This window comes from Poecile atricapillus, chromosome 2 (assembly GCF_030490865.1).
Source record: "Poecile atricapillus isolate bPoeAtr1 chromosome 2, bPoeAtr1.hap1, whole genome shotgun sequence".
Lineage (NCBI taxonomy): Eukaryota > Metazoa > Chordata > Aves > Passeriformes > Paridae > Poecile > Poecile atricapillus.
Window position 1 is genome coordinate 85,912,888 of NC_081250.1, and position 27,360 is coordinate 85,940,247.

General features: G+C 37.9%; 1 protein-coding gene across 2 annotated transcripts; it reads left to right on the top strand.

The window, feature by feature from the left end:
• The first annotated feature begins 1,511 nt into the window (after window positions 1–1,511).
• Window positions 1,512–27,058, top strand: VSTM2A (V-set and transmembrane domain containing 2A). 2 transcript variants are annotated; one of them, XM_058832468.1, is made up of 5 exons: window positions 1,512–2,045; window positions 4,302–4,468; window positions 5,932–5,982; window positions 9,343–9,679; window positions 25,470–27,058. In XM_058832468.1, the coding sequence occupies exons 1-5, from the start codon at window positions 1,967–1,969 to the stop codon at window positions 25,544–25,546; spliced, it is 711 nt and encodes a 236-aa protein (XP_058688451.1). In that variant the 5' UTR covers window positions 1,512–1,966; the 3' UTR covers window positions 25,547–27,058. The 2 variants fall into 2 exon arrangements, with proteins under 2 accessions (XP_058688451.1, XP_058688450.1); XM_058832467.1 differs by having other exon boundaries at window positions 25,592–27,058.
• Window positions 27,059–27,360: the final 302 nt, after the last annotated feature.

A 27,360-nucleotide genomic window follows, 5' to 3' on the forward strand; every position in this document is an offset into this window, starting at 1 on the left:
TCCTTTAAAGTAATTAAATATCTGTGCTAATATGAAATCTTTCAAGTAACACAATTGTTTTCCGATTTGGGGGATCATTTAAATAATTTAAATTATATTATATTTATTGTATTAACTTATCATTATTGCTAAGGTTAAGTTATGACATGAGTGGAATAGGCTACTGCCATGGAGAAATGGCTCCCTTATTTTCATAAATAAAAATGGGAACACACACAATTATGAAAAAAATAAAGAAAAAGCTAAATTTAGACAAAATATTGTTCTCCAGTCAGATATTATTAGTTCTCTGAAAGAGCTCTCTGTAGCTGTGTCAGATGTCTTGAGTGTATGCAATAATTTGGCTAGTGCAGTGAGTAAGGTGAAAGTTGCATTTTGTGCCATTGTGCAACCACTGTACTCCCATTGCCAGGAATGAAAGAACCTATCCTGTTCCAGAAAAACATACTGCCTGTGTAGTTAAAATCCTCTTAATTTGGTACCATCCTGTAGCTTTTTTTAGTTTGTGATTAACAGTTAAGTTCAGCTATTTGCCTGTCTGAGTGATTATCAGGTGCTCTTTTCAGTTTCTATTTAATCTTTGTCTCAGCCTTCAGAAGGTATTTGGTGATTGCTTAGTTCAACAAGCACTTTCTAGATGGCTTCTTACTACAAGCAGCAGGGTGATTTCAGCCAGAGAACTTCTCTCAGTGCAGATGTGTTTCAGGGTGTTTTGAATACTTAACACAGTCAAGGTTAGTCTCTTATCTGAACATTAATAATATTCATAGGCAGAAAACGGGGAGCAAGGAAGAAAAGATTCAATGCAGGAGAAAGCATTCTTTAATGTACTTAAACACCTTCTCTGGTGTACATAAATATCTGCATGAATGTGGGTAATCTGTAAGATATGAAAATCCATTTTTATCTAGTTAAGTATTTTTTAATGTAGATATGTGTATAATGCAACCTAAGCTCACTTCAAGTATCATCCTCCTTATCTGCCTTTGAAGCCAAAAATGAAGTAATTTTAATGTAAGATGCCAGAAGCATAGTTATTTGGGGCAGGAAAAAGCAAGTGCGACAGGATTACTGAATAACTATTTTCCACTCTGATCCTGTAAGAGTGAAAGAAAAAGGAGAAAACAAGAACAGCTTAACTCACCAAAAATCAAACCACTGCATTGCCCTCTTAGCCACTGAGTGTTTTGGGATGAAAGACCGAAGATTACATCATGACAATAAAAACTCCCTCTATCATAAACGGTACACTATTCAAAAAATAACCCCAAAACCCCAATGAAACAAAAGAAAAACCCACCAAAGAACCCACAGATTTACCCCAGCATCAGAGGCAGTAGAAGTTAGAACAGGTAGAGGTGTAGAGTATGGGGAAGGAGAGGGAAGGGTTAAAGGCATTATCGCAGCCATTAGAAGGAAAAGTTGTAGCAATACAAGCACACTAGACTTCTCTTTTTCCCCCTGCTCCCCCTCCTTTTCTTTCCCCTACTCCTCTCTTCCCAAGCTGGATCAGTGTGTAGGGAGGGCAGTCATCACACCATCCTGAGCAGCAAGAGCTGACGTTGGACGAAGCTGCCAGGTAGCTGAAAAAAGGCACAGAAGGCAGCTGATACCCACTTTTCAACGGTTTGTGGTTTTTTTTTAGTCTGTATCTGGACTTCAAGCAACACAGCGCCCGAGACAGCTCATCTGAACCACACTGTATTGCAATACTTGCTCTTCTCAAAGGAAAAGACTCCACTGAGCAGCAGAATGCTGTCAGTGTTGCAGCCTGGGCTACAATACAGAGCCTTTTTGTAACACTGAAAATTTCTTTCTGTTCAGATATTTGAAATATATACATACACTTATATATCAGTTCTTTCTTTTTTGAGGACACCTTTGGCTTGTTTTGTTGTTTGGTTTGTTTTTTTGTTTTTGTTTTTTTGTTTTTTTTTTTACCCTGATGTGACTTCTTCATTTTGGAATGATGGGGATCTTTCTAGCTTATATTGGATTCATTTTCTTTTCAGTTATGTATATTCAACAAGGATTTTCTACCCAAGGTAAGATCACTTATTGTCAAATATGTGTATGTCTGGTTTGCGATGCTAAAACAGTCTGAGAACAGGATTGGGGTGGGGAGGGGGGGGAGGAAAGGAAGACAGGGAAAAAGAAGGAAAACAACTAAAATGTGTAAGAGATGAGGACACCAGGCAGCAGGTTTACATTTAGTTTGTACAGATAAAACTGTCTGTAAATAGGAAAAGAAATGAGAAGTTTCCCCAAAGTAGAAATATAAAAGGCTTCCTTTACTTAAGTGCAAAGAGGGAAATAACAGGCACCTTGCAGAAGAGTGAAGGGGTGCTGGGGAATGGACATGCATATGTTTGGGTTATGCATGTTGTTATACAGGCATGTTTGCATACAATAACACCTACCCGTGCATGCATAATTGCTGCATTCAGACCAAATACCGGCTGGCTAAACCTACTGCTTCTCTTAAAATATTGCAGTCTCCTTCCTTGCTGCCTTCCCCTTCCTTTCTTATTTTCCTGCAATACTCAGAGTCAGACCTTCATTCTTATTCCGTGAATATGTGCATTTCTACCACTCTCCCCCAAACAAACAAACAAACAAACCAAACAAGAAAAAAAAGGGAGAAAAAGACAAAACCGACTTCTTTGAATACCTCCCCCACCCCCGTCGGCTCCTTCCCTCCCTCTCCGCTGAAAGGCGCGCCTTGCATTTCAAGCAGCCCCGGCGCTGCAGGATCCGGCTGTTCGGGACCCCGAGGCTGCGGCGCCGCCGTCAGCACCATGGACAGATCGAGTCCGCTGCCCGCTGTCCCCTCCTGCTCCTGTGCCTGCTGCCCCCTCCCACCGCCCCCTGCCCGCCGCCCTCTGCTCTCCCTCCCCTGCCCGCAGCTCCCCGAGGCTTTGCGCTTGGCGGTGCCACCGGGGGGATGCCGGCAGTATTCCCCTCCGTGTCCCCACGCCGCTCACACGTACTGACCAGGAGGGGACAGAGGGGGCAAACCGAAAAAAACCCAAAACAAACTTACTATCCCCGAACACACAAAATGCACGGTCCTCTTGGCAGTTTAACTCCGTGACTAGCAATGGCTGACTGGTGGGGGTGAGGGTCAGAAAAAAGGGCACCGTGGAATATAAAGCTAGCAGCTTTGAAAGTATCTGTTGCAAGGCACAAATGTAAGGGGAAAGAGAAGTAACACTGGTTACCAAATTATCCCACCAATTCCAGGTTGGCTAGGAAGACTATAAAGAGAGGGGAAGAGGGGAGGAGACAATGAGCAATATTTCTTTCGTATCACATTTCCTTCAGATCATAATATGCTTTAGTCAATCTGTAGCAATTCATAACAGAAAGCGACATTGCAGAGTCTTTCCAAATTTACCTCTTCTTGAAACACAGCATTTATTTGTTAGATTGTTTGTCTGCAGCCCCCTCACTTGACCATCATGATTCATTATGTTGCACAATTTTAAAGTGAGTGCTAGGAAGGATGAGAAGGAAGTAAAGACGGAGACTTAAAGAATTACGGATGTCATGGACAAGGTCTATCAGCACTAGCTTTTATACCTAGCAGTGGTAAACTGAAATGGGTAGATCCTGTTTGTTGAAAGACTGAGATACAAATATGAAGGTTAATTCTAGAAAGTGTCTGCTGGGACTGAGAAACAGAAGGTGAATTGATTTTTGGTCTGATTATGCAAGCAGAGGTTCTCAGAATCTGAGTAACTAAGTCAGGTAAACCCTTTGGAAAGGACATTTGATGAGTGATTGTAACACTCACTCAGAAGAGTACCCAGAGGTGGCTGTGCCAACAGCTGCTTCAGCTGGCTGTGGAACGTTTAACAATTTACAGGTCTACAAAATACAGTAAATCAGTCTGATTTTTTTCCATCTTCTAAAGTGGTCTTGTACAAAATCCCTCAGTGAGTCTGATGAAATTCTGCATTCTGCCCAAGGGTATTCGGACCTAATTATGTGAAACTTCACCAGCTTGTGGGGGCAAGCAGGGGGATCTATAGCATTTCCCATGAGCAGAATTGAGAGTGTAAAGAGGGTGGATTTGCACGTAAGGGAAGAAAAACATACTTGTGTGTGAGAAAAAACAGAGGAGATAATGTGTGGGAAACTTGGGGGAAAAAAAAAATCATAATAGCGGGAATAAGAAAAGAAAACAGTTAATTTAAAAAGAGGGGTATGGGGGGGGGGGTAAACCATAAAAAAGACAACACAAGAAGCAGAGCGTAAATGATTAGTAGGTAGCAACATGTTATACATGTGTTTTACAGCAAAATTCACAGAGTTTCCCCGAAATGTCACGGCCACTGAAGGGCAGAACGTGGAGATGTCTTGTGCTTTCCAAAGTGGCTCTACTTCGGTGTACCTTGAAATCCAGTGGTGGTTTCTGCGGGCAGCTGAGGACCAAGAGGCTGGAGCTGAGGTGACAGGCACACAGGTACTGATCCTCTGCCATGGGGACCCAAAACCATCCGGAGAATGCTGCAGAAATGATGGGGAGGAAAGACAAGAAGGAAAGAAGGGAAGAGCAGAGGGAAGGCTCTGAATCTTCCTAGGGATTTCATTTTGACTATGAAATAATAGAGCAGGAACCTGAAGAGAAAAATGCCCACCTCAGGGGTTAGTGGCTTTGGTGCCTAACACTTCCACGATGCAGCTAGGGCTGTTCACAAAAGCACACAGATTTTCCAACGTCTATTTCCCCACAAGCCCACCTCTCTATCTATCTACCTAGCTAGCTAGCTAGTTAGCTATTTATTCATTGTTGCTTTTCCCTATTTCATTTTCCCTTGGAAAGCAGATGTTCCATGATAGCTCCTTGTGGGAATTTTGTATTTCCCATGTGACAAGATCCTACACGTGCCTTTCAATGTCCAGCTAGCGCAGTCGAGTTGGCAGCCCTGTATGCAGCTGCCACAGGAGGGCACACGCAAAATGGGGGAGGGGGAGGCAGGGGGGAACCAGTGCCCCTAAAGAAGTAAAACCCCAAAATCAGTCAACAGTGTGATTTCATCCTTCTGAGCGGAACAGGAAGGGCCATGTTCACTCACACTGCCATCCAGGGACGCTCGTCCCTATGGCCGCTAGTATCTCCTTACCGGGCTCGGCAAAAGACTCCCAATTCCAGGCGGGAGGGCGGAGGGTCCGCTGTGCCCGGCTGCTCCCCGGCTGTACCCGGCTATGCCCGGCTGTGCCCGGCTGTGCCTGGCTGCTCCCTGGCTGTGCCTGGCTGTTTCCCTGGCTGTGCCCGGCTGTGCCCGGTTGTACCCTGCTGTTCCCCGGCTGTGCTCGGTTGTGCCCGGCTATGCCCGGCTGTTGCCTGGCTGTGCCCGGCTGCTCCCCGGCTATGCCCGGCTGTTCCCTGGCTGTGCCCGGCTGTTCCCTGGCTGTGCCCGGCTGTTCCCCAGCTGTGCCCGGCTGTTCCCCAGCTGTGCCCGGCTGTGCCCGGCTATGCCCGGCTGTTGCCTGGCTGTGCCCGGCTGCTCCCCGGCTATGCCCGGCTGTTCCCTGGCTGTGCCCGGCTGTTCCCTGGCTGTGCCCGGCTGTTCCCCAGCTGTGCCCGGCTGTTCCCCAGCTGTGCCCGGCTGTGCCCGGCTATGCCCGGCTGTTGCCTGGCTGTGCCCGGCTGCTCCCCGGCTATGCCCGGCTGTTCCCTGGCTGTGCCCGGCTGTTCCCCAGCTGTGCCCGGCTGTTCCCCAGCTGTGCCCGGCTGCTGCCCGGCTGTTCCCTGGCTGTGCCCGGCGCGGCCCGTAGGTGGCAGGCGCGGCGCGCGGCTGCTCGGGCTCCGCGGCGGGGCGGGAGCGGGGCGCGGAGCGGGGCCGGGGCCGGGGCCGGGGCCGGGGCCGGGGCCGGGGCCGGGGCCGGGGCCGGAGACCCACGGCTGCGCTACTTTCCCTGCAGGTGGAGCTCCTGCCCGAGCGGGACCTGGACAGCGACGGCACAAAGATCAGCGTAAGTGTCGCCACAGGGCTCGGGCAGTCCCCGCCGGCCGGGGGTCCCTTCCCCAGTCAGGGCCCACCCCGCCTCCGAGCTCCGAGTCTGGTTCTGCCTCGCATCTCCTCCCCATCCGCGCTGCAGACTGCGGGTGCTGGCAGCCCGCAGCTCAACGGTTGGACTCGATGGTCTTAGAGGTCTTTAACAGCCTAAATAGTTGATTCTATAATGCTGTGACTACTTCCTTGCCGGCCCTGGCAGAGAATGTCAGGACAGCCTTTCCCCATGTAGCCCCCCACACCCATGGACATGGAGGCATCGACCAGCCCGGCCAAGGCAAAGTCCATTGGCAGACCCTGTTTGTACCCTGTCAATAATTCAGCCTGCACCCATCCTTGCATTTCTTTTCTGGGTAACTGCAGAGTCTAACTTAGCACACCAAGGTTGGTTTTAAAGCTGAAATTCGCCCGTGAAGCTGCACTTTCCATTAGTCGAGTGTGCAGCTGCTTAAATGGGTGTTTTCTCAGGTCCATACCCGCTGGCAGAAAGCAAGCTCAGAAAGTCTTTGGACAAAACCTCCCCACTGGGAGCAATCAACTTCTGGCCACCGAGACTCTGTTTTACGAAAGTGAGATTCTAACACCAGAGTTACCAATCTGTTGCTTGGAGATTAAGCCAGAATCTTATCTCAACAGATTTATAAAGCAGCGTTGCTCCATTTCCCCTCCAGCTGTTCCCTACAGGGAGAGGATGCCTTCCACAGCCGACTCGTGTCCTGAGTCAGGCACAGCCAGAGGGCTGCTTCTGGTCTCAGAATAGGTCAGATCCTCCTCCCTCAGCATCCCAAGAAATGTGTGGTGATGGGATGATGTGTGGGTGCTCACTGCAGTGGAAAGACACAGACACTTAGCAGATACTGCAGCATGAATATTCCCTTTGAGCCCAGAGGGGTTTTCCCTTTCTCTGACACAATCGCTTTGGAAGTGCTTTTTAGCTGCAGACAAGACTTGAAGTACCAGCAAAGCTTAAAACAGCAACAAATAAAGGGGAATAATTTCTGACAAATCCTTTACTCTGCTGTTTTTTGATGCCTACAAATAACAAACCAAATAATTACAACAGGTCAAAGTGCACCTAAGTATAGCTGAAGGGTCTAAATGAGAACTCAGGTGTGCTGTGTTCAGTACAATACATATTCTAGCCATACTTATATTTTCCGTGATACTTCTCACCATTGACTAGAAACAATCTATGACATGGACCATATCTTCAGTTGCATTTGTAGACTGTCTTAGAAATGAGGCTCACATGTGGTCCTTGGATACTATTCCACTAAACATAGGGCTAGCAGATAATTCATTCCTTTTCAATAATGATTCATTTGAAATCCCTGAAATAATCCATAAGAACTGAGACTGTAAAGCTTATCTGATCTTTGAAGTTACAAATCTCCTTCATTATGTATAATAATAATTAGTGAGAAGGTATTTACAGTGCTCCTATAAGTTTGCATAAAACATTTATATTTGTAATAAAAATAGTCAACATTATGTAGATGCCTAAATCTACTTTTTGCAAATGTAGCCTTTTTTTTGAAGGCATACACAGATCCATTAGTACTAATGTAAATCATCATCATGAAGAGAAAACTAAAGTACATTTAATAAATATTTTAAGAAATGGTAGATATGTGCTGAAATACACCATTTCTATCTGTTTTAAATGATAAAGCAGCATGAACTGGAAACATGCATATATTGCATGCAACAATTTCTAAATTTCAAATGCGAAAGTTGAAAATAATTTGGTTTCTCACCAGGGCTATATAGCACTGTTAACTTTGTGGCTATTGTGTAGGAACAAATGAAGGCACAATGTGACCTACCAATCTTCTTTCCATTCGTATGAATCTTCTTTAATCATTTTTCTGGACATGAATTGTTCAGTAAAGATATATTATTATTGAATATGGTTTGAATAACTATCCAGCACTTTCTGTGCAATTAATATTGCATATGTTATGCCTGTAATATGTAAATGTATGTAATCCATACTTTCATGTTTTTCATGTATAAATTCAGAGCTGGGTACAACACAACAGGCTATAAAGTCCATCCAGTACCTTAAAGCAATGACAAATTTGCAAGTATTACTCTACAATTTATCAAGAAGGCAGAATAGGTGCCTTGCCAGCACTGGTTACTATAGTAGGCCAAGCTATCAGAAGCACTATATTGTACAATCCCCAAAAATGTATGTCTAGCTTCAATCTAGCAGTCCTCTGTTTTTGTGATCTACCATGTATTCATCATCTTGATGTGTCCTTATTGGCTGTCATTGATATGACACAAAGGAACCTTTGCATTCAGGTTATGTCATGGTGGAAGTAAACCAGGTTCAGAGGTTCTTCAAAGTTGAAGATTTATATCCCACTGAATACCTTTTAGCTGGCTTCCTGAGAGGCAACAGATACTAATTCAGATAGAGAGTAATAGGAAATTAATTAAATATAAATTCTCTAAAGTGATGAACATACAGAAAGGAATCTGTGTTAAGTTTTCTCAAAGCATATTAATACATATCACACATTTCTGGATTTTAATTTACTTGTATGCTTTAATTATCTGAAATAAAAATATGCTGCCCTCAGATATTAGAAATAATTAAAAATAAATCAGGAGTCTTTTTTTAGCTGACAACTTTTAAAACAATTCTGAATATGTGCCTCTAACAAGGACACAGATAAACAAGACAAAAGAAACAACCTGACATAATATGTCTTGTTGTTATTAACAGAAAAAAGTACCAAATGTTTAGACACACTTGAAGGAGGAAAACTGAATGTAAAATATAGTTTCAATGTAGTGAAGAGTACAAGCTAATCTAATAAATAGTTATTAACATAGTTTAAATCTTGGCGAGTATCTCCAACAAAATTGTTAATGTACTAGTTCAGAAACTGAATTATTCAATAAAGTCAACTAACTGGAAAGTTTTAACCAATGAAGTGCACAGATACTAGGTTTATATAAGAAAGCTCATTAAGAATGTTCATGATCTTAAGCAATTAATTGGAATGAATATGGTACTTTGGGGTTTTTCCTTAAGGCTAATTAGATTTCAGAGCAAACCATCTAAGCAGATTTGGAAAGATGTCAGGCATCCTCATAGATACAATTAGCCATACTCATCCTTGATGTTACTTCCCTGCAGTAAGCACAATCACACCATTGAGTAAATTGGTGCTATGTCCATAAAGTTTTTCCTAAGAAAGAATTTATGATAATGTTTTTTTCTTTTTTTCTTTTGTTTGTTTTCTTTTTGTTTGCTTGTTTGTTTGTTTGGTTTGTGGTTTTTTTTCACCTGGAAAATTTGCAGACAGTGAAAGTACAAGGGAATGACATCTCCCACAAGCTGCAGATTTCAAAAGTGAGGAAAAAGGATGAAGGCTTGTATGAGTGCAGGGTGACCGATGCCAACTATGGAGACCTTCAGGAGTACAAGGCTCAGGCATTTCTCAAAGTCAATGCTAATAGCCACTCTCGGCGAATGCAAGCCTTTGAGGCATCCCCAATGTGGTTGCAAGACATGAAACCTCGTAAAAACATCTCAGCAGCTGTCCCAAGTAGCATCCATAATTCTGCCAATCAGCGCGTACGTGCCACCTCCAGCCCTGAAGCAGCAGCCAAAATCCCCAAACAAAGTCCACAATCAGGTATGGTAAAGCATTTTGAGCTTTCATTTGATTGCTTACCAGCATGTAAAAGGAGTCTATACCATAAGGTAACCAGGAATTGTGACTAGGAAGAATATGGTGCTCGTTTGTTCCTCCTTCTCTCTGGTTCTATTCTTCCTGCTATCTCTTTACTTCCTAAAATCTGAAGAATAAATTTTTGAGCAGAAGAAGCAAAAAACTTTAAACTTCTATACTTGGATTTTATCTCTACCAGTTTTACCCACCTAAGGCTAGGTCTCAAATCAAAACTTAGTTTTCCCTGTAGTGCATATGGAGAGACAGGGGCATGTAAGCAAATGACCCATCTCATTTTAAGATGTCTGTGCATGATAAATTAAATAAAACACTCATCCAGATGTGTTTCTTCCTAAGTTATTTTACACCAGTCACCTTATATCTTCAACATTTGTTAAAATTAATTTACTTTTGCTGTCAATACTATTTTCATAGGGAACTTGACTTCTAAATCTAAACAGAACTTAGATACACCAGATAGTTTCTCTGTTGTGTAGGCTTTAGAAAGACCATGGGTGTGTCACAGAATGTGTGTATGTCATCTTCAGATGCTTGATCATTGGCTTTGAATCAAGGGTTAAAATGGCAGTTCCTCCATTGTCTGTCATGTAGAAATTAACATTTTATACATTTTGTTGATGGAATTTTGTTCAGCACTGCATACATAACCTACAAACAATATCAGTCTTCATTTTCTACATTGATACTGTAAAATTCACAGTTATGCAAAGGTACATGAATATACAGGAAGTGCAGTTCTATATGAAGGCAATAGAGAAATGGACAAGATAAAAACGGAGATATTGTAAATTATTAAATATCCTCTGGAAAACAGACAGTAAGTTTAAGGGTTTCTGAGTTATACCAAGGGCCAATGTAAGGCACAAAATCACAACCTACCTTAAAATATGTAATGGAAGCTAATTAACTCTGATGCATCATTTTTCTGCTAGTATGTTGTTAAATCAAAAACTGTGATTACAACAAATTCCATTGCACACCTATTGTGAAATCACTTCAAAATTACAGGCAAAAAAACTTAGAAAGACTTTTTTATAAGGAAAATGCATTTCCTTACGGATTGGAACAATATGATTATTAATAAAAAAATTTTATTGCTGTTAAAAAAGGTGATGTGTATACTATCATTATTTTAACACTGTATACACTTTTTAAAACTTATATAAGTTACATTCAGTTTTCTTTCCCTGAAATGGAGCTGCTACTTTCATTTTTAAGTTCTTCCAAAAATATTTAAGCTGTTAGAAGAAAAGAAATATTTCACTTGATTTAAAACCACCATTTTACAATGGCTTTCCTATCAGGTAAAGGTATATACTTCTTATTTTCCCTTGGACTCATACATTTCAAAGCAGCTGACTTTTCCATAAAGAGAAAACTCTGCTTTCTATTCCGTCCTACATGAAATTAATTTTAAAAATCCAAAGTTTAGGAAATATGTAGCAACAGACTATACTGCATTGCAGCTGAAGTGTGCACAAAACAACTAATCTACTAAATCATTTTGTATATATAATTTACTCTATAGTAATGCTTATGTCCTTAGTCCAAGCTTATGTCCTTATGTCCTTAGTCTGATTACTTGACATTTCTTATTTGAGATCTTATAGCTTATTACATTAAAAGATCTCTGTTAAAAAAAAATCTTTAATTTTTTAGTTGAGCAAAGATTAATGTGGATCAAGTACAGACAATCCTAATGAAAAATGATTTAAAAATTGTACAAATAAAACATAATTTAGTTTTTTTAGATCATTTTTTATGTCAAAACACAGACAAATACTGCATTCATCAGAGGTGTAGCTTATATTCTGAAGAAATAAAAGTGTATCAGGAATCACTTGTATGCTTAATTTCAATTTAATGGTCACTTGTACACAAATAATTGGTGATATTTTTGACATCAGATTTTAAACATCAGTTAAACTGTTGAGAACCAAGATTTGCTTTCCTTTACTTGAAAATATCTTGGTCTGGCTCTTCCAGCTGTGTGAGATTTGGATTTTCATTCCATTTTACAGTTGTTCTACAGTAACAGAAATGCCCACAGGAGCATAAGGAAGTGGGGGGTTTTAGCTATATCTAACCTGGAGGAGCAGCTTCAGCTGAGGGATATGTCAGTCATGAGACCTCAAAGAAAGCAGAAATGAGGTGTCATAGATGTTAATAGTCTTTATTTGATACAGAATCAACACAACCTGCTTACTTTATCAAATGAGAAAGTCTTCCCCTCTTTAACATCATGCTAACCATATTTATGCATGCTCAAAACTGCTGTGTGATTATATTATATGTAAGCAATGTATCCATCCAGCCTAGAACTTAGAAACACGTTTGTATGATACAAATGTATCATAATTAAGTACATATTTGTACTTGAAAGACATACAGGTTGTGATGTTTGTTCATGTTGAGTAAAACATTGACTTCAGCACTACTGCTTGAAGAGAAAAGTACTATTAACCACAGGTAATTTTATCAAATATTCTCCAGTACAGAGACCTGGTATCTAGTTTTTGGCAAACAATAAATTTGACTGCTATGCTCACAGATTATTGTGAAATACATTTAAAACAGTGGGAAACCTGACACTGTGGAATTATTTTGAATTCTCTATTCACCTGCTGCTGAAGAACTCAGCTAATAATATATGAAAAATTGACTATGAATATTTTGTCTCCAAAATTTAATTTTAAAAGGTAGAGAACACTCTGCTCAACTCCTTTTATCCTGAAGTACACTGCAGAATTTTGTTTATTTCTTAACAGTATATATATTACTATGTAGCTCTATAAAAGCATTTTACAGTCACTACCATTTTAAAACATCAGCACTTCCCAACTGAAAGATATTTCTGCTATTCTCTTACTTTGCTCAAAAGTAAGAATATCTGTGATAACTGTCATGGAACTATATAGCCACAGCTGACAAATTAAAGTGCTACGAGGCCCATTCAGTATTTTGCACTGCTCTGAAAAGCATTATGTGAGTGTGAAAAAAAAATAAAAAATTACTGTAAGCATAATGTAGATTCAGTACAGGAAGAAATAGCTAATGAGAACATCTCCCACAGAGAATATTCATATATAGTAAGAAGCACTAAATGACTATCTCAGAGTCAAAAAGTCAGGGAGGCAGAAGTCAAAGCCAACATAGCTTGACCCTTTCATTTCATAATTATGGGCTGCAGCAAATGAAGTAACCCATCACAGCTTAATAGAAATTAATAGTAATTTGACAGAGTAATCTGTATACATCCAAAAAATGTTTTATGCAGGAGGAATGAGATGCATTTTTTTTTCCCTGAATAATTCATAACCACCTATCTTTGTCCAAAGGTAAAAGTACAGAGTTATGAGAAAGCTTTGCAATTCTAAGGAATTAAATGGGGTCCAAGAGCTAAAATGAGTTCAGGTGAAAGGAATCTAAATAATCTCCAAGCTGCAGCAAATGTCATTGTTTCATGGATACAAATCTAAAGTAACTCTACTGCCTGCATTCAAATCACTCAACATTTATAGCAACAAAACCAGCTGAAGAATTTGTTGTACTGAGAATGAGTATATCCCCCAAGCTCTTCCTGTTCTGCCAATGCTCTGTTAAAGCACTCAAAGCCATTAGTTGCTTTTCAGACTCAAGAAGATCCGTCTCAGAGAATTATAAATGAAGGAGTGACAATTAGGTCAATTTTCTGCCTGCTTATATACAGAGTCTGCACATTTCTAGCAACTTTTCATTCTTTCATGAAGTAACAAATTCATCTATTCAGCTATCTACATGCCAAAACTTCCTGTGATGACTGCAGAGTTCCAACAAGTGACTTGAAAAGGAACTCAAAGGAGAAGGTGGTACTTACCTAGGCAGAATGACCTGGATTCCTGGCATCATAAGCCACACTGAGAAGCTTATCATCAGGCATGAATGCAAAACAAAGAGGATAAAAATTTTTTCTTCAGTCTGTTCATACTGATAAACTGAGAACATTACTTCCTGTCTCCATTTTTATCTACAGAATCAGGAAACTTTTATCATCAACCTATTTTAAGCACAAATTTTATGTCCGATTTGGAGTCTTTTAGGATATAAACCAGTTTCCATGTTGGGTTTTTTAATTCTTTTTATTTTTTACTATAGAAAACCCTCTAGTCTTTTATTATTTTTATTCTATTTATGTTCCATCTCCTCTCAAAGCAAAGGCACAAAATGTCTGCTCTAGCTTCCACCAGGTGGAGGCCACAAGGTGACAGCCACCATTACTGCTTTCTTTCCTAAAAGAATCTTTGGCTTTCATAAGTTACAGTTTTAGAAACTGAGTGCCCATAAGGTTGCGAGGCACCAACCATTACTGTGATTGTGGCATAGCAAAAGGGCAAGTCTCTGTTTCCTTTGGACTTCCTGAAAGCAAAAGGCCAAAAAGTAATGGTTTTGTTCTTGTTCTGAACATTATTCAGCTGTTCTAAGAAATACTTGCAAAAACACTATTCCAATTTACAGCTGTATAGACTGCAACCTGTTTTTACTTGAAATATACACTTTGATTCCCTCTTCATCAAAAGATGCTTCTCTACTTATTTTAGCTTCTCAAAATAATGCAATCAATTCAAACCATATTAGTTGATGTAGCCCTAATAATTAGTTAGCTCTTGACCTTGAAACTGTAAACATCTTTTGAGAAATGATAATATGCTCTGAATAAATTCGTTGACAAAGCATCTTTACAGTAGCTAACCCACTACTCTGTTTTCATAAGACCGGGATTTCCAATGCAAAATCAACTAAATAATGCCTTATGTTTCTTTTTAAAAACCCACATACTAATTTCTTATATGTGTGTACTTATTGAGAGAACAGAATGCATACAAGTACTTAAAATCCTGTTCCTAGTGCTTAGTTCACCTTGACCCAGAAACAAACTCTTCTTGTTGTATCTGCAATTCTAACTCCTGTCACAAGCACATTACCTACTTTTTGTAACCATCCCTCATTGCCATTGCCATTCACCAGTACTATACCACTGTCAATCTCTATTCATTTCCGTCCCTCTTATAAAAACACGGGTTTGAGAATTAAGAGGAGAAAGCAATCACCAGCTACTACTTGTTCCTTTTTCTTGTTCTACAAGTTTGAGCAGTTGTGCAATCCCCCATGCCCATTCCAGACTGAGTACTTAGGTATGCTTCATTACAAACATATTCTTTCTGAAATCAGAGATATTATTTTCAACCTTAGCTATGCCCATGGTTAATCACTAATAATAAGTCACAAGAGAAAATAATAGTCTTCTAAAATTTCTTCAAACAATAATGGGATTTGTTGTTAAATATTTGACAGCATCACTGTAACTCATATTTCTGTAAAAATGATGGTATTTGCCTGCTGCATTAGTTATTCTTCTCTTATGAAGCCAGTCATGAAATAGTGGGAATAGACACAGTTGAAACTAAATGTATAAAGTCTAAGAAAATAATTTTGCCCTTTACCCATCTCCATTGTAGTTTATATAATGCACATGTGCTGAGATCTTTCCTATTCTTTTAGTAGCATTACCAGTGTGTTTCACTGGTGTCGTTGCTACATATGCACTTAATCATATGTCTTCTTTTCTTTTAGCTGTTTAAAAAAAACCTTTCAGACTAACCTCACATTTAGAACATACAAGAATCTGGTAGGAGATCACTCCAGAGCTCCTAGAGTAGCTGAATCACCGTAGTTCTGTTCTACATGCCTGATACAACTTTCTTTTGTAAATACCATTAGGCATATTGCAGGTGGGCACATATTCAGTAAACAAAGAGAAGAAAATAAAGGAAGAAGAAAAAAAAAAAAAGGGTGGGGGGGAAGCTGTATATGATTTGTTTGTCAGCTCACTCAAATTGCTTTTCATTGCTTCACAATCAGACAGATTGCACTGGGTCATCAGAGATTGCAACATATGTGACAGGGCCTGCTCTTGAAATAACTGAAGGGATTTCCTTGCTTCAGAACACAACCCTTTTATTACTTGACAGATATACAGCAAAGCAGAGGACATTTTTGCTTTTTTCAGATGAGAAGCAGGAAGTTTTCCATCTCTGGTGCCCTACTTCATTATGAAAACCCTTTGCATCACATAAAATGAGAAGGAATGGGTGCAATTATCTGCTGGCTAAAACGGATACAACTCTGCTGAAGTCTAAAGGATATCATTCATCTAAAATAGCAAAAAAAAAATGGCTAAAGGATAAGGATGAAGATGAATTCTCTTCTACTCATAATGTGAGAGTGAATTATGAGAAGAATCGAAGCTTTGCTCTGCTTGTACCACCTGAAAAAGTTTAGGACAGTGAAGGTTTCTGGGAACTGAATGAAGGGAAGGAAAACACCTGAAAACTGCTCTTTTCAGCTCACAGATTCGGGGGGAGAAAGCATTCTTGATGGTGGGTTTTGTTGCTTCCCTTTTTTTCTGTGTACTTTTTCTTCACTTTTGATAACCTTTTTTTCTAGTGTTTATTTTTGAAACCTTAGCCTAGACTAGCTAGAAAGCTCCACCATTTCAGTATCTTCTTATTCCCTAGAGAGGGATTTTATATTGGATTAAATGATTTAAAAGCTTCAAAGATATTCCAGAGACTGTTACTATATTTACACTACAGTAATAATCAATTAGTTCTTCTTTGTTAACGATAAAGCTGGATGATATTTGAACAACTAATGATCTTGTTGCCTACCTTGAGGAGAGAAGACTCCAAACTCCATTTTATCCTATCATAAAGAAGTTGCCACTGTACTTTTTGGCAGTGCAGATTGTTATCCTGTCTGTGTGTGGGTGTTCTAGTCAGATCCATCTCACTGAAATTTGTTCCCTCATCTACTCGCGAATGCTGTCTTGGAAAAAAAGCTGCCTAATTTTCTGTGACTAAAAATGTGAAAGTTAGTTGCACAGCCTCATTTACAGTGGTTTAAACATTCAATCTGTGTGTTCATCAACCAATAAAAATACGAAGAAAAAATCTGGATGCTACTTCTGCTGCCATTCCTGTTTCTACTGCTGTTACTACCTCAGCTGCTGTTGTTTCCTTTGACACCGACTGAGGATTTTGGCCACCAAATCACAGCCAAAGGGCTATAAGGATTATAATTTTAAAAATTACTTCAAAAGACTACAGAAGACAGTGTATCCATCTCCAGTTCATTCTTTGCCACTGAAAGAAAGAGTTCAAAAGACAAGATATTTTGTCAAGGAGCAACAATAAATCAACCATGAAGCTAAGAACTAGCAGTAGATCTCATTCAGAGGGTAATGGGGCAAAATGGGTAGGAGCAAGGAGGGTGCAAGGCCCTTTTGTAGAATTATAATGTTAGTTAATATGACTACATAGGTTTGTGCCTGTATGAAATTTCTATCAAAATAACAGGTCAGTTACCTATTTTGAACTTTTCTGAATTATTACCACACATTCAATATTTACCATTCAGTGACCATCTTTTTTTTCATTAATCAGAAGAAGAGTCTTCTGATTAATGACATTTCATGCTTATGATTGATCCCTCATATCAGATGTATTTGGCACAAATACTTTGAGTTTCATTCTCACAATCCACAATTTTCAAGCTAGTGTACTGAGGTTGTATGGGTGTTTTTTTTGGTTTTTTTCAATCCTTTTTTCATTTTTTTTGCAAAACACAAATAACAAGGGTGAAGGCTTTGGATTGTGAGCACTGATTAAGCTCTACCAGTTTAAAATGTTGCCACAAAAAGTATTTTTCTTTTCTAATAAGAAGTTATTGCCCCAAAACTGGATGGCAGGGGGAAATAGGTGTCCACTGCTCAGCTTTCCTAGTTCGCAGGGTTGAGCCTCTCTGTTGTCATAAAGGTATCTATGACAGCTGATAAACTAAAACAGAGCTCTTAAATAAAAATAAGTTAAGAGATGGCATGGGGTTTGCTTGTAATCACTATTGGGGATTTAATTTCCATAAGAGGGGGAGGCAGAGAGATGGAGCCACTATCATCTTAAACTGCTCCAGCTAAACCCATTAAAAACTCGTGAGTCATAGCTCTTAGATAGAAGCACCTTCTGTTAGTCATAGACATTGTTCTAATCCCTGTAACAACTGCATTATTCACCAGGCAAACAAAGGATCAGAGGAATGGTCCCTGCCTAAAAACACTTACCGTCTAGGAATCAGAAGAAAACACACTCATCCAGTGGAAACATAGCTGAATTCCATGAAAATAGCTCTTATATAAATGATGTAAACAGAAGGAGACTGGATTGACTGTATGTCAAATATAAGCCTAAGTGTCAGGTGTAAAAAATGACAAAAGGGGGACTGCATGTCACATATTGAAGTATTTACCAAAAAAATCATAATTTTTATTCAGTCTGTGTTATAATGCTCTCTTTGTATATGTTTTTCATGACAGAGCTGTTGAAGATGACAGTGTAATATTAAATATCACCCAACTAAATTTTCTTTCCAATAGATGAAAGAATTAACAAGATACAAAAGCAAAGGGGTAAAAAGACATGCTATTCTCTTTTTCTTCAAATAAAAGTCCTGTTGTAGCTTTATGGTATCTTTCAAAAATGGCTCCATTAAATTAAATGTGGCATATATGAAATATACACACATTTATATACACATTACAAAATGCTGAGCAGTTTTTGCTGGAGCCATGTTTAGTTAAAATAAGCACAAGCTGGCTACTAAAAAAATAGTCAATTCAAGCATTTTTGTTAACAGCCTAAATTCCACCTTCATTCAGTATAGGGCATAATGATATGAAAGTACAGGATGAAGATGAGTTACCACAGAGCAGTCAGAAAAAAACCTGTATTTGCTTTGGAAGCAGCCATTTCATACAGATAAATACAAATGCACCAGTTTATTTTTTTTTTCTGTCACACTTAAAAAAAGTCTAAGATATTTTTTATCCATGGTTTTGAGAAATAGGATGAAAGAGAAGAATGAGAGAGAAAAGTGCCCATTGCTGATCAGAACAGTCAAAAAACCTACTGCCAGTTGTTCTGAAACAAGACCAATTATCAATTGTACTTGGTTAAGCTTGCACATTCCCCCCCCACCCTCGCCTCTGCTTTGAACTAGTGCAACAGGCATTGTTTCCTGGACTGCTTCTCACACAAATTTTATTTAAATAGCTAACACTTACATTTCACAGACTATATGCAAATACCTCTTTTCACAACCATTTTCCCAAAAAGTACTCTCTCACTGAAGTAGAAGCAGCTGAAGTCAATGTATTACTTACACATGTGAAAAAATATTTTAAAACTTTGAAAGTTTTAAAACCAGCTAAAGGAAGGAAGAGAAGTAGGATGTCTGCTACAAATGGCTGATGTTTGGACATTTGTGACTGTAGGCAGAATGACATTCTCCTGAGAAAGTCAGGGAAGGTAGAGAAATTGGCTAAGTCAAGTACACTATCCAGTTAGTCTTTCGGAAAAGCTGTGTTTGAACTCAAATCACTTCTGGCTATTTTCATCAGAAAAGTACAAACATCTATAAATGTTGATGAACTACTCATTTTAATTATATGTTTAAAGGTCTCACACCTCCCTCTTTTCTGTTCAAGACAAAGGGATGACAGCGTTGAATCATTTTGGTGATCTCGTTTTCATCTTTGACAAAGACATTAGAGATTCTGTTAGCTTTTTCATAGTGCATGATGGCCCAATTAGGAAGCCTGACTCTACTCATGAGGCTAAAGAATGAGATATGAACAAGAGCACTTTTTTCAGAATTAAACAGGGAATGATGACTCTCAGATATGTTCTAGTAGAAAGACAAAAATGACAAGAATTAAATTTTTCTCCAGGTAGGAGTTAATGTCAGGAATTATGTAGAAAGTGATCTGAATGTAAAATTCCAGGTTATTTCACACCAATATATGCTTAATTTTACTTCTGTCCATCTTGGCATTGTGAAAGTGAAGAAGTCATTCAAAGTCCCATTCCTCTTTCTTTCCCCTTTCATATTGCAATCTGTTGTCCTTTTATTGTTTTACTATGGCTTGTTCTGGACCTCTGCCTGAAGCCAATTATCATTTTTCCTACATGCTATCAGTATTTGAAGTCTCCTCTAGTTTTTGTCTCTTCCATGTATTTCCATCTCAAGTTTGCATTAGGACCTGGGGTGTAGCTGGCAGCAAGGTAAAGGCTGTGATGTGCCTTAGCCCACAAAGGGCTCCAGAAGTTACTGTGGCTCAGATTTCTGGAAGAACTCTCTCCTCTGATTAGGGTTGGAAAGTTGTAACTTTTTTTGCCCCATTACAAGACTGAACACCTCTAGGTGCCTTGCCTAGTAAAAGCTAAGGATTAAGAATACATCTAGAATCCCATCTCTCTCATCTCCTCTTCTGGGCATCATTAACAGAAAAGGAATAGACATCAGATCATATAACAGAGCTACATGCTGAATGCAAAGTATAAGTGGACTTCAGGAAAATTCAGTACATAACCTGTTCAAAATATCTTCTGTTGTGTGAGACAAATTCATTTGCCCTCTGCAGTATGTGATGAACAAATCACACTATTTTAAGCTGATTGCTGCACAAAGAATGGAGAAAGATGGAGTAAAAGCCTAAGCAAAAGGGTCTTCATTGAATGTATTCAATGATACTGTTCATCTTCATTCAGTCACTCAGTTGCCCAATATCAAACACAGAAGATTGAGCCCTAAAACACAGTTGAGAAGTCATTCCCCCAGAGAGTGGAAGGGGAATTTTACATTTGTGGATAAGAAAATTTCTTCGTGAGTAGGTATATTTATCCCATCACTATAGAAAAGATATATACAACTGTGATTTATGCTATTCAGAAGAATAAGAATGATAGCAATTGGTAGGCCAGAGGGGAAGAATCTATTTATTGAAAACCTGTGTGGGACATAGTCAAATAAAATTTCAAATAAAATCAGCCATACTTGGTATTACCTTTCTTTATGGAAATAAAACTGCAAATATCCTCCAGGTAATCTTATGGTTCATTTATGTCCCCAGTAAAATTAAGGCAGGTATCACATGTACTTTTACTTACTCATGAATTTTTATTTACTTTGCATGTAAATAATGCAAAATTATGATTTCATGTGGTTTCAACTGGGGCTGACAAGAAGAATATTTCAAACCTAACAGTATAAAGCAAAGCTATATGTTGGTAAGCCAGGCACTTAAAGGTGGAAAACCTTGGCACAAATTCCTGAAAAATGAAACTTTCAAGGTTTCAACACCTATGCAATTTCAGAAATCAGTAGAAAAACAAAATTAACTCATACCCAGCACAGCCCAAATATAAATCTTTGAAATATATGTATTGGTATTTTGGCCTAATGTAATACGTACAGAGAATCTGGGATGAACTTTTTTGTGACTGGCTGTATTCTCCTGTACTGGTCAGCACAAAGCCAGGACTCTACTAAGGCATTACTCTTTCCTGTGATCAGTGGGTTACTACTTAAAGGAAACTCAAGGATATCTTAACTAGACTTGCATGTTTAGTAAAGTACTAAGGAAAAGCTGTTGAATTTTCACATTTCTTCTGTTAATTGTATGAGAATACACTGTGCATTGTACATGCAACTGTAAGAGACAATTTTAAGAGGCTCTGACAGGTATTGAGGCTCAGAATGCTTTACTCTTTCACATCCCAGAGAAATCCTAAACCTTAGTAAGCACAAGGAATGTCAGACTTGCTAAACTTCAATTCTGGCAGATGCAAACTGCTTGAGACCCAGGGTGGTTTACCGTGTAAGGCACTCTTACAAGTAGAAGACGCTAAAATTTTAGTTCCTGAGGAAGCTGCTTTGTTTACAATTCAGTGTTTCATCTAGTTGTGAAAAATATATGGGCAAAATTATTCAACCATCCCTGCTTGCATCCCCAAATACCATGTATCAGACAAATTTTGTCTATTCAATATTTTGTGATGGCAAGGGATCATGCCTGATTGTATTCAGGCATGGAATGAGTATGCCTATTTGACCAGTTGCATTTTACTAAGACTTTATAATTTCTGGTGACTTTATTTTATACTTAGGTGCTCTAAATTAAATTCATTAACAGAGCAAAATTGATGTTCAGTTGTGGGGTTCATACACTATGAGCCTTGAAATACAAGAATTTGTGACAGAGACTTTTTTTAAAATTTTAAACACTAGAGTCGCAAATATTTATCACCATTTTTTTCCTTTGTGTTCCTAACATTTAAGTAAATCATAAATTCAAATAAAACACAATTTCAAACATGACATGAACTAATCTTTCATGCTGTTGCACAAAAACTTATCACCGCATGCCTTTGGCAATATAGCATTTGTTTACAGGAGAAAGCTAAGTATTTCAGGGACATTTGCCCTTTTGGATATATGTTAGGAGCAGGAAATAAAAGACGACTAATGGGGATTTACATATCACAAGAAGAATTTAACTGGATCCCTGTAGCTGAAAGGCAAAACTGAGGGTGGTGAGAAAGACTGACCCACACATCAAGTGGAATTTAACTAATAACATTGAAATATACACACATATATTACATGACAGTCCTTCCGCTGACTGTCTTTGAGGATTACATAATTTCAGTCCAGGTCTATCCAGTGTTGTTGACCTGAAATAAAATTTATTGTCTTTCATTCTGTTAATTAGAAAACAATGCTTGAAATGGTGGGATAATGAGTAATCAGTTTAGCAAATCCACAGACAGATAGACAACTTTTAACTTACATTCGCATGCTCACAGTTCAGGTGATACTATTCAAGTCCTTGTCAGAATGGTAGACTAAAAACACACCTGCATGGAAGTCTGAATTTGGATACAGTCAAACTGAGTCTCTGATTTAAGCATCTTATGACTTCCAGATTCTAAATTGAAATGAAAATTTATTGATACTTTCTGTCACTTTTATAAGATAAAAACCAAAATAATAAATATGAGCAAAAATGACAGAAGAGAAAAAGGGAAAAAAAATAGGAAAAATCTGCTTTCAGATTTATGTTCTTGTTCTTCTTTTGCAGCTTTCACTCTTGCAAAATCTTAACAAATACTTAGGTTCATGAAAGAAAAATACAATTCTTTCTCTCCAGAAAAGAAAAATGAAACCTTAGTATAGTTAAACTTCAATTTTATTTCATAAAGCATCACTGGAAAGATGAGGACACACCTAATAGCCATATATGTCACTGTATATTGCAAGTCAATTTAATGTGGGCTTAAATATGACAGAAAGTTTCTCTGTTTGGATTAAACAGCATTTTGGATTCTATTAAAAGATCCAATAACTAGTTCCCAAAACCTTGCAGAGGCCACTGTCTATTACAGTTTTTTCCAACAATCCAAATAGCCCCTTTCTTCACACAGAAACTGAAATTGTTTGTTATTTCCCCTAATTTTTTCCAATATGTTCAGAGTGGCTTTAGCTTACTGTGTGTACTCTAATCTAAGTCCCCTGCAAGATAAACAAACTTGCTGTTTAGAGAAGAACATGGATGTAGAACATGTGAAATGAATTGGAGGGAAGCCATGATTTACGCAGAAACTGAACATTATAAATAAAAAAGTTATGTGTATGCATTATATATTACCTCCTAATTTGGGACCTACAGATTGTCTTATTGAGAAAAGTGAAATGAAAACAAAAATCAGAGAATATTTGATCTGCAAATATGGTGCTGCTTTTCCCACTGTGACATATTTTAAGTTAAACTTACTTTATATCATATTTTTTCTCTTCTGCACATTACAGCTTTACAATTCTCAAATTGTAACATCATTAATTGCTATAAAAACTCTTAAAATACATTAATGAGATTCTTCCAAGTTCCATTATATGTATTTTGTGCAGATGAGATGTATCTCCGAAGACCTATTTAGAGCTGTATTGAGACATATTTCCTTGGTTCAATCAAGAAGAAAAAAGATTAAATGGAATAAAACAAGTAAAACTAATTCAATGCATCTAGAAATGATCTAACACTAACAAAGATTCTAACTAAGTTTTGCTAACCTCGTTAGGAAAAGAAAAGCCTTCATAAAAATCTGTCAAATGACAGCTTTTTCAGAGAGAGAGAACAAAGTCATGCTGCAGTAAAACTAAAACTTGAAAATTGAACTCTTGGGTTTAAGATCATAAATATTATTTGTGTGAGAACAACACACAGGAAAAGGTTGCAGCAAGTTTGCTTGTGTATTTGCTTGTTTGTACTACAGAGGAAGTGTCCTGAGAAGTGCAGCAAACTATGGGAGTGTAGCACAAGTAATGTTTTCAGACAGGCAAGAGAGCAGTAGGCTTCCCATGTCTTCTTTCAGTAGAAACTAAGCTCAAAGTTCCCTTGGACTTCTCTTGGAAAAACATTAGTAATGTTTTTTAGACAAGTTTTCATTTAAAAGTTAATATTTATTTAGCAATTCAGTTCACACATGTATAATTGAAATGTCATTATTGCTTAGAAGGTCTTATGTATGTGACAGAGGACTAAGAGTGTTTTATGGCAACCACTATATATGTAACATCTCACACCATTATTTACCAAAGCAAGCAGTGTTTATCTAAAATCTGTGATTTAGTTTAATCCCCATTTCAAGAAGGAAAAGATTACGAAAGACAGGAACGGAAATAATACTTGCTTCACTTACAATTAGCAGATACAGAACAGTGTTACATCTGAAAACTTTAAAAAATGAGCACTTGCCTGGATTTCTTCTTGCTTTCATTCTGTGTATTCCTTATGATAAGATAAATGTGCTTTTGGGGGCTCCAATGAAATCCATAATTTAGTTTTCTATTAAGTTATTTGCAAAAATATCTTATACATGATTAATATATTAAAAAACCCCAACAATTTATTACAGATCCATAATTATAATGGATTGTTGTTGTTACTTTGTTGTAGGACTGATGCATCTAACCATCAATAATATTTATCCTTTTCAAATATATGACACAATTATAAAATCTATTAATCATGCATCAACCTGTTATAATCTGAACTTCTACTTACAGTGCTACCAAATCACATTTATAGTTTTGACCTCAAGTAATTAGTGTGAAATTCTGAATGTAATTCTAGATGATACAGGGAGTTATCAAGCACTGAGACTTGGCATGTAAGACAACTAAATACTCATGCCCGTGGTGTATGAACATTTCCGTTTAATCAGTCTATCCCCAAATGGTTTTATTATGCTAGCATACTAAATATAAAGTCTTGGGTTTAGAAATAATTATATGGACCACTGTTTTCATAGCTTTTTAAAAAGAAGACAAAGTCTGGTATAATGTAATTTCTAAAAATAAATAGTCCAAACCTTTTGGCAGTCTGTTTACCCCTTGTAAATAGTACAGCCATTTGCCTGTATCTCCTCTGGCTTACAAGAAAACACTCTTTAGTCACTAGATGACTTTTTGTTAGCAGTCAATGGTGTGATGCTGGAAATGATTTTGTAAAGAACAGTCTGAGGTGGAAGGTGTTTGGCTTTGTTCCTCTTGGTTTATGGTTTCACTGGGTAATACTGTTTAAAAAGACAAGAAAAAAAAAGGAAATCAAAACAAAGAAAACCTCCCTGGGACTGAAATACTTTGTATGTGTTGTTATTTGCAGTGCATGCCAAGACATTCATGGGCACCAGAGCCAACCTGGCGAGCTAATTAAATAAATAAATGTATATGTTTAAAACAGCCTTATAAGGAGCATTGGAAATCTGCAAGATGAGCGAATATCTTATAACTTCTTCCGCAGGTGCGAGGATAGCTACAAGCCATGGACTTTCTGTCCTGCTTCTTGTTTGTGGCTTTGTGAAGGGTGCTTTGCTTTAATCTAAAAGTGCTGACTTTTTCCAATATCACTTTCTCTTCTTAAAGCAAAGAGCAAATCGCCTGTAAAATCCACGGAGCGGACAGCAAAGTTGACCCTAACCTCCAACCACCACTCTGCACCCAATGTACTCTAAATCTCTACACAAGGAGCACCTTCTTCAGGAAGTACAAACAAAATTACTAAATAAATAAAATAAAATAAAATAAATATAAAAAAGAAGAGGATACCACATGTTTTCTTGATATATCTTATTTTCTTTGGTGTATCACTGATATTCTTTTTGAAGAGAATTGGTGTGATGTAATCAAACATTTTGTAACAGCAAGACCTAGTTTCATTTTCTTTCGGCAAGGAGAAGCCTCATCCTTGACTTCTCAGGGGTTGGCCTGCAAGTCTTCAGTATTACAGAATTAACCATGGATGACACTTGGTTTCCTATGCTGAAAGAACCGTTCCAGCCTGGAAGCAAAAATAGGCAAATAATGAAAATAACATAGTGATTTAACATAAATAGAATACACACAAACTTTATCAAATGGCCTTTTTTTCTTTTTTTTTTTTTTTTTCTTTGCATGAGGAATAGGAAGGAGAAAATATATTCTACAAAGCAGGTCAGCAGATGAGAGGAAGTTGTTTCTGAAAAACATATGAGGCTATTTTTCTTTTGAGATTTTTTTTTCTTTTTGCTGTTCAATATATTATCCTTTTCTCCCTTTGAGGTTTTTTCCTGTCTTTCTGTTTGTTTCTTGTTCAATGGTGGCAAGTACCAACTTAGGCCAACCCCTGATGACTATGTGGAGGTTTATATATATACATCCTGGTTTTTTTGTGTGTACGTTCTATATTTCAGTGTGTTTTATCTAATTTTGCAACTCCTGTATATGCAAAACTAACTTAAATTCTGTAAATTGCTTAAAGTCTATGTGATATAACTTCAGAGTAGACATACTTTGGTCCTCATGCAAGCCAGTTTTTAATATTATCTGTATGTTGTGCCACCAAGAAACATCTTTATTTCCTTTTTTGATAAAACACCACTTTTTAGTTTGTAATTCAGTAATGTGTGGATTTTGTAATGCATATCTTCACTTTGACTGGTTTGACCCCCTTCAGCCCTCTGTTTACTCTGTAAATGCACATTAAAATTTGTTATGGTCTCTAGACAATGAATTATTTTAATTTGTATATTGTGTTGGAGTTCAGATGCTGAAAGCTCTTTGAACTTGTGATGTTTATAGAAGATGAAGTGATTCAATCACTAGAGACTATAAAATGCAGGTATGCAGTCAAATACTGCACATAAAGGAAGGTTAGAAACAGAAAACAGACAAATAAACTAGAACATGTCTTTAAGGATGTTCTTTTGGTAAAAAGTTTTAGGAAAGTGAATTTATTACACTGATAAAATATATTTGCATCACAGCTCCTTCTACATGGCCAAAGAAGTGTCTTTGAAAGTGGATTGTCATTACTCACTGATATTACTAATTAAAATACTTTCTGTCTGTGAACTGAATGTGAGAATTTTGCTGTTGAATGATGTAATATGTGTTACATGAATTACATTCATTAATGCAGGAAGCAAAAATTGCTACCATTTGCAGCTGCAATCAGGAAGGTTTTTTCTTTTTCCCCTCATTCCACTGATGCTGAAAAATTCACACCCTTTCATTTATCAGCACAGACAATCACATACACCACATGCTTATTATGATCTATTTATAGCAGCATTAAGTAGCTGCAGTGTGGTCAGCTGTGTGATTTCTTCTCACTTTGTAAGTACAGCAGAAGAAATTTTAAAAGTATTTTTATT

Coding starts and splice junctions, on each gene's coding strand:
- VSTM2A (XM_058832467.1), top strand. CDS start 1,967: ATGATGGGGATCTTTCTAGCTTATATTGGATTCATTTTCTTTTCAGTT. Junction 5,983..9,342: donor GCGACGGCACAAAGATCAGC/GTAAGTGTCGCC, acceptor GAAAATTTGCAG/ACAGTGAAAGTACAAGGGAA. Junction 9,680..25,591: donor CAAACAAAGTCCACAATCAG/GTATGGTAAAGC, acceptor CTCTTCTTAAAG/CAAAGAGCAAATCGCCTGTA.